General features: G+C 35.1%; 1 protein-coding gene across 1 annotated transcript; it reads right to left on the reverse strand.

Annotated features, from left to right (window-relative positions):
• Nucleotides 1–759: 759 nt before the first annotated feature.
• Nucleotides 760–11390, reverse strand: HSPA13 (heat shock protein family A (Hsp70) member 13). The gene is made up of 5 exons (XM_007164115.2): nucleotides 11291–11390; nucleotides 9387–9727; nucleotides 6752–6965; nucleotides 4851–5018; nucleotides 760–3904 (listed from the first exon to the last, which is right to left on the reverse strand). Exons 1-5 carry the CDS (start codon nucleotides 11313–11315, stop codon nucleotides 3237–3239), a joined length of 1416 nt encoding a protein of 471 aa, XP_007164177.1. The 5' UTR covers nucleotides 11316–11390; the 3' UTR covers nucleotides 760–3236.
• Nucleotides 11391–11618: the final 228 nt, after the last annotated feature.

Here is an 11618-nt window from a genome sequence, read left to right on the forward strand (position 1 = left end):
AATTTTGAGTATACTGTTCATGATACAGGAAATGTCTCTTCTAAATTAAAGAAATATGTCAAAGAAATATGTCATAGAGTGAAATATTTCTTTAATTTAGAAGAGACATTTCCTGTATCATGAACAGTATACTCAAAATTCTGAATACCAATTCATGGCTTCTGACTATAACGGAGCCAAAACTAATCTAGAAAAACAAATATCGTGTATTGCTTATATGTGGAATCTAGAAAAATGATACAGATGAACGTATTTGCAAAGCAGAAAGAGAGACACAGACGTAGAGAACAAACATATGGACACCAAGGGGGGAAGGAGGGGTGGATGAACTGGGAGATTGGGATTGACATATATACACTACTATGTATAAAACAGATAACTAATGAGAACCTACTGTACAGCACAGGGAACTCTATTTAATCCTCTGTGGTGACCTAAATGGGAAGGAAATCCAAATAAGAGGGGATATATGTATATGTATAGCTGATTCACTTCGCTGTACAGCAGAAACTAACAAAACATTGTATAGCAACTATATTCCAATAAAAATTAATTTTAAAAAAAGAAAGAAGTAAGTAGAAAAGTAAGCAATTCCAGGGACATTCAGGATGTAGGGAATTAGGTAGTAGCTGCTGAGGTCACGTGCCATGAGCTTCAGATCAGCTCTATTCCCATTTCCTTTCTTATTTACATACCTCAAAAATGTACTCTGGGCGTAGTCCAGAATAGAAAATAAAGGACACAATTTAAAAAACAAACTGCAAAGTGATATTTATTTACATTAAAATGTGAAATACCTGTATACACACAAATCTAAGAGGCACAATCTGTTATGCATAATAACTATGATCTTCAGAACATGTTATACACAATAGTATCTGCTGATACGTAAGTGGTTCCAGTGAAAACACAGTAAATACCAAAACATTCCTGACACAAAATAAATTATTCATTCACATATTCTAATCATACAAGACAGTTAATATTTTAAAAGTTATGTACTTCAAAAAACACTAGCAAGATGTACAACCAAAATGTATTGTTTGTTTTATGAAAAATGTCTTCAGATTATTATGTATAAATGATCCCTTTCAGAATGCATTTTTACCTTTTAAATAAACTACATCGATTTCAAAACTATTTATATATAGCCCCCTAATATGATTGAAGACAGACAATTTTTTTTTAAAGGTATAACTATACTAGAGAATAGTTATTCTTTTCTAATATGCTAATGTCCCCCAATTCCAACACTGTCTATTTTTCAGAAACAATCAAATTATTTAAATTCCAATTTTAGAGTATGAGATTAGCTGCCCTGTTTTGCAAATTGTTTCCTCTAAGAACTGTTAACAGATTGTCCTGAACTATCTCATATACTGGAGAAATTCAAGCTTTTTAAAAAAAATCTTAAAATGCTTTAGGTTAAAGCTGGTTACTATCTATGGAGATTTTGATAAATTGAATACTTTTCTCTTAAAGACCTTTGCAAAAAGATATTTTTCAATTTTAAAATCTAGTAAAGATTTTTATAAAGTCCAAAAGAACACTTGAATATTTTCATAACGCAGTGAAGGATTCCTCTTTGGCATTTCTCCATTTAGTTCTAAAATAAAACATGTCAACATTTTATATTTTTCTATTTACCTACTACAGGCATTTTCTGTACACAGAAGTATTTGATTGAAATTGTTTTAACAGCAATTTCATTGCTAAGAAACTTTTTTTTTTTTTAAGATCTGCAAAAAACACTCAGATTTTTACTATGAGAAGCAGAAATGTTTTGATGTTGCTGAAATGAGTTTGCTTATTTCTCTTTTTCAGTGATTGGAAATTCAACATCCTTTCAAATTCAACAATGGATAAAGCAGACATATTTTATACTAGCAAAACTGCTGACCAGAGTTTAATATTTGAGTATTGATAAGAAGTAGCTTCTATTAAGGAAAAAGAAAATCTTCAAATAATAGGGGCATCACATAAATAAAACTACTGTATTTTCTTTCTTGGTTCCTGCATCTTTTCTAAAAGGAAACAAACCAAAACTACTACAAATACGGATTTGTGGACATTTTTTTCACATCATCTTCCACATTAGATTTCCACATTATTTCCAGTATTCACAAATTTTTTGCTCTCATCACACACTAACCTTAAGGCTAAAAACAGGCCAAGTCTGATTATTTTTAAATGATGGTAGGAAACAATAACAAGGTTTTTACAAATGAGTACAATTTTCCTCATTTAAAACTAAATACGGGGAAAAAATCTTGGTAAAACTGAATCAAATGCAAGCTAAATTCTCCAGGGCTTACTGAAAATAAACAATGAAACAAAAACAAAAACATAAAATAAATAAATACTGTACCTAATTACTGCTGTTTATCAATGTCTACAAAGGTCTTAAATAACAAAAAAAATGTATAGTAATGACGGCTTTATTGTGACATTAACACATTTTTAAAATGTAATTAATAATTCTCTATTGTTTTCAAACCATGCAGAATCATGGAAATCCAAGCAGAGAATGACACATAGCAGATGAAGAACTAAAATATAAATTGGTAATGAAACATTTGAATAAATCTGTAGCTATTTTAGAAAGAAAATAAATTGATCCAATAAATATATTTTGAAAATCTGGAGAATGCAGGTTATAGGAATAGGACACAAAATGGGATACTGAATTTGTGAAAGAAATTTTGTTATATATGGCAGTTATTGAATATTATATATGCAGCTTATATTAATAATACTGCTATCTCCCAGCCACTGTAAGTACCTGACGTCAACACTGTCCTTCAAGTATAGTTCAAATTTAAGAGTTACATGTGATAACCAAGTAAATAAATTACCAGCTCCTGCTAATATAATTTAGTAAGAACTGGGAATCCTATAATTGGCACTAGGCAATGTTTATAGAATATAGTTTTAAGTGCACATGGATATCTACTTCCAGAATCCAGAAAATACAGTCACCTATGCTCCTGTAAGAGTTTTACCTCAATTCTTTCACTTTAGAAGTACTTGTTGGAATGGGATCTCTCCAAAATCAAGGATCAATCTGGTCACATTCAATTCGAAAACAAAATGTTCTGTAAAATTTCATATATATAAATGTTACCTTTTAGGTAAATGTGTGAGACATTTTAGAGACTTTATTTAGTGGACAGAGGTGGTCTGATAAATAGGAAGAGATCATCAGACAAGATCTCAAATGACCATCCCTCCATAACTCAGTTGAAGTTGGTCTTTTGTAAATGCTTATTGGGAATTTCTAACGCACTGACCTGGAGAGGCCAAGAGCCTCCATCAATCCCTGCTTGGATAGCCACTCCTGTCACCACTGCCAAGTCAGGGTCTACAGACGTGTTGGGATCCTTTCCAAAGAACTCTTGAATGACTTGGCGGATTCGAGGAATACGAGTTGAGCCCCCAACCAAAACCACCTCGTCAATCTCAGTTTTTTCCAGGTGGCCTTCTTTTAACACTTGCTGAATGGGTACTAGTATTTTCTGGAAAAGATCTTCATTAAGGGTGTCAAAGAGCTTCCGTGATATTTCTGTTTCAAATAAAACCTGACTTTCTCCATTCTTCTTTTCAGGAAGGCTAGCTCCAAACATGCTGTTCACATGGGGGCTGTCTGCTGGGGAAAGTTCGTCCTTTGGCAGTTCAGTGTCACTACTCTGAGGTTCCTTCCCGTCCTTTTCCTCCACCGTTAGTAATACTGACATCTGGGCAGTCTGATGAAGAGTCAGGTTTAATTTGACCATTTCTACAGCTTGTCTTAATCTGTGGATTTCCTCTTTCCTAGAGGGTAGGAAGCCATATGTTTGATAGATCTGTTTATATAAGTACTGAAGCAATCTTTGATTGAAGTCTTGTCCTCCAAGTTTATTGTTTCCTAAGTTAAAAATTAAAAAGTTTATATTATATTTATGAATATACATGTATGTGTGTACATATATACGTGTGTCTGTGTAGTATGTATGTATAAATGATATTCTGGGAATAATAAATCCTTATTTAATGTATTAAGATTTTATTCATACAAAGACTGATTAAAAATAACTGGATTAAAATGATTTTAATTCAAATGTGTACTATTAAAACACAGTGCACATCCAGGTTTAAATGATGTAATAGGAAGTATCTCAGTGATATCAAATACTTTTGCAGAAAGTAAGAAATTGAGAACACAAACCGGCTTTTAAGTAGCAATTTAAAAACACTAAATGTCATTATTCTCAACAGAAGGAAGTCCTTCTTTTAATTAAAAAGTACCAGTAAGCATTCTCTCTTTTTTAAAAAATCCTTTTGTTTAAATGATTAAGAGCTGAAAAGTAGAAAAAATAATTTAATTAGGAAAAGAGTAATGCAATATAAATGCCCACCACTGAACTTGGTGTCCAGTTAGGCCACCTGTAACTTAAGCTCCACAGGCTTAATTCCTTAAACTAAATTAACCTTAAAAAAAAATTTAGAATGCAAAATACTATTATTAGATTTCCTAAAGATATCTATTTTGTGAAACAGATTATTAAGTGAAATAAACTGATCATCCTTCATTTTAAAATAATTTCTTTCCTTCTGTTCCCTTTACCATGGAGGTGAAAACTACTGGCTCAGCTACAAATGGCAGTATATTTATTTGACTTACAGGATGTCCAGTCATTTTTTGAGACTTAACTTTTTGCTATAAATACAATAAGTGGTGGCATTAGATTACATGTACAGGCGATTACCAAAATGAACGCAAAGAATTACGGAAAAATTTAAAAATGAACACTTTACACATTAGATATGTTAACGTGCCTGAATCTCTTTAACGCTCCCTCTATTTTTCTTACCAGACATCGCTCGGGTTAAAAACATTCCTCCTTGTTTATTCAGCAATGACACATCTAGAGTTCCTCCGCCCAAATCTATCACCAAGACGTGAAAGACATCAGCTTTGTGGAGACCATAGGCCATAGCTGCTGCTGTGGGTTCATTTATTACTCTTAAGATCTTCAGTCCTATAAAATTGGTTGGAGGGAAGAACAATCATGAGAGGACACTATTAAGAAATTTCTTCTCACTTAATCTTACAACACATTAGTATCTTCTCTGAAGTGAACTCCACTGAGTACACAGTCACAAACCCAATAAAAATAATGAAATGGGAAGGATAAATATAGGTTCTTCTAAATGGGTGTCATTAAAATTATTCTAAAAGAAGATTATAATATAAAGAAATAAAGGCCCAGATTCAGCAGAATACACCATTCTATTCTTTATTAATACTTAATTTTAAAAAATCTCTCAGCCTCTTCTAATTTTCCTATTTTACTTGGGAATATATGAGCAAATAAACTTTAGTCATTATGCACTGTAACAAATTGCTATAGAAATGAGGTAAGCTTAGTGTGCTCTTCTTTGAAAAATGAATTTTTGATAAAAAGAACACATGAATAAACAGAAGAAATGATAATAAAATGAAAAATCCAGTAGCTACAATAGCTACAATGACACTTTAAAAAAGTACTTAAAATGCAAGACCCTTGCAAATCTGAAATACATAGCAAAATCTGACTTCAAGGTAAAGTTAAACAGTAAATGTGCAAACAAAAGATCAGATTTCCTTGAGCAAAACTCCTGCTTTAAACTAACTGCCACACATAATGAACGGCCATGAAAGTAGTATGGCTTTATGTATCACAAGCCATAAAAACTAGTCAAACTCTGAAGAATTTATTCAAAGACCTTAATACCCTTCCCCTTAGCTCTCTGACTTCATCACTAACTCTGCTCTGGCCACATTGGCCAACTTCCTATCTTCTTATGTACCAGCAAATTCTCATTTTATGGCTGCTACACTGGCACTCTCTCTCCTGCAACACAGTTCCTCCATATATCTGCTTGGCTCACTACCTTGCTTCCTTCAAATCTACTTAAATGTCACTTTCTCAATGAGGTCTACCTGACCGCTCTCTTTAAAACCTGCAAATCCCCCTATTCTCTGATCACCCACCTGTCCCCTTATCCTGTCTTTTTTTCTACAGCACGTTACTTTCTGACATACATTGTATCAAGGCTCTCAACCAGAGGTCATTTCGTTCCTCTGGGGACATTTGGCATTGTCTGGAGACATAAAATTATCACTACTTGGTGGGGAGAGTGCCACTACCTTCTAGTGTGTACAGGCTAGGGGTGCTGCAAAATACCCTATAATACACAGGACAGTTCCCCACAGCAAAGAATAATCCAGCCCCAAATGTTAATAATGCTAAGTAAGAAATGCCATAATATACTTATTTTCAATGCTGATTTTCTGTTCCCTCCAACAGAATATAAGCTCCATGAGAAAATGGATTTAACTGTTTTGTTTACCTAGGCACTTAATATTTGCTGAATGGTGTTGAATGAATTTTCTCCCGCCTCAGATTTTTAAAAAACATTATATTATATTCATCTTAACATTAAAAGAATTTTAGAAGAAAAAATTCCTCATTGCTAACATGTGTCCATGTTCTTTCTCAGCCTTTCTCATATGCCTAACTGATAGGTTGCTGTCATAATATACACATTTTACATTGTACCATGGAGCTTTCTAAATTGTTTGTAAACCTATATAAAAATCCATCTGATTTATCTACCATATAGTTTGTCTAGGTGCCTAGTTAGGTGGTTTGCAAAATGATACACATTACTACAGATTTTCAGCCTAACAAAATTTTGAGCAAAATGTAACTCAGGCAAGTGATATTACCTGCAAGGTTAGCAGCTTGAATTGTTGAATTTCTCTGTTTTAGATCAAATTCTGCTGGTACAGAAATAACAGCATTGGCAACTGGCATTCCAAGATATTCCTCTGCCATTTCCTTTAATTTCAACAACAGTCTAGAGCCAACATATTCTGGGGAAACGGTGATGGTCTCATTACTTGTCACAGAAAACTCAACCATTCCATTTTTGTTTAAAACCTGTGAATAAGATTTGCAAAGATAAAAAAATATATATAAAAAACTGTGTGTGTATATACCTACATATACGTACATACACATACGCTAACACACATACATATGGAATGTATTCAATCAAAACTTACCTTTAAAGGGTCATAAAATTCATTTGTTATCTAGCAAGTGCATTTACTAAGATTAGAGGTTATTAAAAGTCATACTTTAAAAGCTATAAAATGAATCCACTCCATAGCTCTCAATAAGAGCAGAAAAATAAAATTCATCACTAAGCATATAATTGAAACATAGAAGATTCTCAATATATATCTGTTAAATGAAAGAAAAGATGAATGATGAAGTAGAAGGAATAACAGTGGCTAAGTCATGTTTGTGACCCAAGATCTTCTTTTTTAAAAAATTAACTTATTTCCAAAAGTAATAGATAATTGTAAGAATGTCCTGGTACATATTAACAAGAATAATTTTAGTGCTTTGTTATGTTCTTATCTAAGAATCAAATATCACTCACATTCTTGTTTCCATGAAAACATGTATTAGCATCTTTTTCCTGCTAATGTAGTTGTACATTTGTACATTTAAAAAATCAGACTAATTCTAAAACATACTAGTTTCACCAATAGTTTGTATTAACATCAACAGTAAAAGAGAATTAGTCTGTTCTAAGAAATTATAAGAAGTTTACCCCAATCATTCAAGACTACATAATTAGTTTTCAATTAAGAAAATCTGACCTTCCAAAAAGTATTTTACCTGTCTGGGGAAAACAAAAACAAGCTATGGACACTTAAAATAAGGTCCTTAAAATAAGACCCAAATATACCAGTACCTTCAGAGTGATCATGAAACAGAAACAACAAAAAAATCAGATCACTTAGAAACTTAAAACAAACCAAAAAAATCTTTAAAATAACTCTTGGATCAATAAGTAATGTACCCAAAGCTGTAACTTAGAGGAAACTGTATAGCTTTATATGATTTTATCATTACATAAGAAAAATTACAAATTAGTAAAGGGTCTTAAGAGAGAAGCTAAAAAAGAACAAAGATGTAAACCTAAGAAATGCCTGGAGAGATTCTTTTTTTGCTCCTTTGAAAATGAATAAAAATTTGAGAATTTTTATGATGGGTTAATCAATAAGCAGCACTGATACCACTATCTATTTTAAAATCTATTTATTTAGAATCTCACTTCATAATTAACCAAAAGGGGGCGGGGGGGACCCTACACGGAATAAACATTTAAATGTTTAAAAGAAAAAAAACCACCCAGCAAAACCTAAACCTACAAATACTTATATAAAAGCATTAGAAAAAAAATACAAGTGGATAGGATGGGAAAGGCCACCGTAAGCATGGTAAGAGACCAAAAACATTTTAAAAAAATTATTAAGAGATGGTTTTACCACATAAAAATTTAAGTCTTGACAGTTCAAAAATAAAATTATACGTCAGTTTTTTAAAAAAAAGGAAAAAATACTGAAAACACATCACAAAGGTATTTTATAGTCATCAAGGGAAAGACAAACACCCCAAAAGAAAACAGGACATAGGGTAAGAAGTGGATCACTGAAGAAAATTAAAATGCCAATAAACACATTTTTAAAAGTCTGACCTCAACAGAAATCACAGGAATGCAAATTAATGCAAGATACCATTTTTTATTTATCTATTGGCAAAGATTGAAAAACAATAACTAGTGAAGATATAGGCATTCTAAAAAATAGATAAGGGCACGTAAACTTTTCGATGCACAATTTGGCAATACAAATCAAAAGCCTTAAAAACATGTAATCATTTGGCCTATCAATTCCAGTTCTTGAATTCAAATTTAGGAAATTATCAGAGAAGTGTAAAAACATACATGTACAAGGATATTCACTGAAGCTCCAATAGTGGAAAACCAGGGAAAAAATAAAACTTACACTGACAGAGACTGGACAATTAATTGGCGGAACAGTCGTTTCACACAACCATGAAAGATAATGAATGATGTGATCCCACTGACTAATTGTCCATGATATATTGATGAGTTTCAAACAAGTCATTACACAGCATGCCTGTGATCTCTTTTTATGTATATAAATATGTATACACACAAACACAGGAAGAGTATCTATTTATCCATCCACCCATCTATAGGTACATGGGGCTTCATTAGCCTCCGGCTACAATGAAAGAGCTGTGCAGACATTCTGAGGATAGCAGAGTGAGGAGATGGTAATATCCTAAGTCCTCAGTAATATTGCGGAACCACTGAATTAGCTAACCCTGGAGCTGCTGTGGGATTGTTTGTTATATGAGATAATATAACTTCCAGGCAAACTGAGTCTGTTGAAATAGAATGTTTTGTAACTTGAAGCCAAAGCATTAATTGAAACAGTATGCTGAACTAGAGTTAAAATAGATTTTGGCTTCACTTACCTTAAATGGGTATCTGCCAATTTCAGCTTCTAGCTCTTCTGGGGTAAAAATCTTGCCTATGAATCTTTTAGCGTCATATATTGTGTTCTGAGGATTTGAGTCCGCCAGCTCTAAGCTTTCATACCCCACATAAACATCGTTGTCAGTAAAGGACACCATGCTGGGTAGGCTGACGTGCCCATTTTCATCTGGAATGACCTTTACTTTTCCTGTTCCAGGAAAAAACACCCCAACTGAACAGTAGGTAGTGCCAAGGTCAATTCCAATCACCTTAGGAGTAGGCAGTGGTAAATACTGTTGCGCGAAATAGCCAGCCAACAGGAGAGTCAGAACAGCTGATCCTGAAATACAGGCAAATTACAAGTTGCGTTTTATCAAACTAGTACAATGCGCGAAATTACAACAGTAAAATCCCTTTACTATCACGCTTCCGTGCTAGACTAAAAATAGTCTCCAAATATTTTCTTTTACAGTACTCACGATAACGTTTCTCAAACATCAAGTTTTTCATAATGCAAACTGACTATAATACAATTAAAATGAAGTAACAACAAACACAAACAAAAAACCCCCTGTATGTTTGTGTGCTTCACTTCTGGGTGAGCAAAGGGATAAAAAATAAAAACATTTCGATAATAATTGTGCTAATGCTGACAGGAGAAGTCATTCATCTGGAGCAAAAGCTAGAATATAATCCAATTCTTGATCAAATGATATTTAGATTTTATAGTTTTATAATTCGCTTTAGATGTCATTATTAAAAAGAAACTAACATTAAAATTTCCACAGCAAAATCTCTGTTATTGTAAGGGTAAAACTCTTTATCCCCTCTCTCTTTTTTCCTTTCAAACGGATGAAATGGATAAACTGGATTAAAATAATTTTGGAAATTGCTTAGATATTTTTAAACGATCCCTTCATAACAGAACATAGTTAACTTTTTCTGTATTAAATACGAATTAAGGACATCTTGCAGAGGTGCTATTTCGGAGAAGAATTAAAAGTGTGTAACCCTGATGATAACATAAATGGAAGCTCTTTGAAGTCAGGTTTTAGTCACGCTGTGTCCCCTGCACCAATGGTTCCTAGCCAGTAGAAAACTGTTCAATAAATACCAATTGCTGAAAAAGCCAAATACGAACAAACGCCACGCAAACTGTAAACATAAGTGATGGAGAAAGAAGTCAATTCGAATTTACAGCTAATCTGTTATTTGGTTTCAGGAGGCTGTGCTATACACCTGTGTCCATCCATGTTACATACAACTCAAAACACCAATTTGTAGGAGTCGGCTTTACTAATCATTAGGTCATCCTCATCAACACATAATGAAATGACATCCGGTGCCAATCCCAGCTTCCTCTTGCTCCTACGTACACATTTTCGGAAGCATTTCATCACCTTCTCCTCCGGAGAGGGTAGTTCCTACCCGGATTGGTGGAAAGAACACTGGACTGTACATCAAAGAGGTATCTGGCTCTCTCAAAATCCAGCGTCCCCTGAGTCTACAGCTCGGGATGCTGCTGCTGTTCCTCCCCCTTCCTCCACAAAGGGGTCTAGGGGTCTAGGAGATGCACATTCTGGCGGCCTCTCAAAGGCCCCAATTCAACCAACAATTCAAAAATCGACGTTGCGTAGGAAAGAACACTTCCCGAGGCCCCACGTCCCTGGGATGTATGCAGAGGTCGCCGCCGGCCTTACCCGGGCCTACTGCGGCCCGGGCCTTCCTAGAGGCGACCCCCAACCCGGCGTCGCGAACAGCCCAAAACCGCCTCTAAGTCACCTTTCTGGCGCCCTACCCGCTGCGCCAGCGGGATCCAGCAGATGCAACGACCCCAACACCCCGGCCTCCCTCAACCGCTCCGGTGCCCGCAACAGCGCAAAGGACCCTCCTGGTCACTGACCTAAGATCGTCATCTCTCCGGCCATCACAGTCCAGCCGAAGAAGCTTAGGATGACTGTACCAGACGTGAGGCACCGCCCCCACGCCGCCCGGCAGCCCCGCGCTCCTCTGGGAAATGTAGTCCTGTTGCTCTGACGCGGCCCGAGAAGCTACATCTCGGACCAGAGAAAGGACTTCATTTACCGTGAGGCCGAGGGCAAGAGGGCCCCCATTCAACCGCTGCCAGGGGCGCCCGAGCCGCCTCCCACGCAACGGACTACAGAGCCAATTAGGCTGGGGCGGAGGAGCGCTAGCAAGAGGGACTGGAGTTTCTAAGCAAACCTGAAGCA

Source organism: Balaenoptera acutorostrata, chromosome 4 (genome assembly GCF_949987535.1).
Source record: "Balaenoptera acutorostrata chromosome 4, mBalAcu1.1, whole genome shotgun sequence".
NCBI lineage: Eukaryota > Metazoa > Chordata > Mammalia > Artiodactyla > Balaenopteridae > Balaenoptera > Balaenoptera acutorostrata.

Coding starts and splice junctions, on each gene's coding strand:
- HSPA13 (XM_007164115.2), bottom strand. CDS start 11,315: ATGGCCGGAGAGATGACGATCTTAG. Junction 9,728..11,290: donor CGGAGAGATGACGATCTTAG/GTCAGTGACCAG, acceptor CCTGTATTTCAG/GATCAGCTGTTCTGACTCTC. Junction 3,905..4,850: donor TTTAACCCGAGCGATGTCTG/GTAAGAAAAATA, acceptor TTTTTAACTTAG/GAAACAATAAACTTGGAGGA.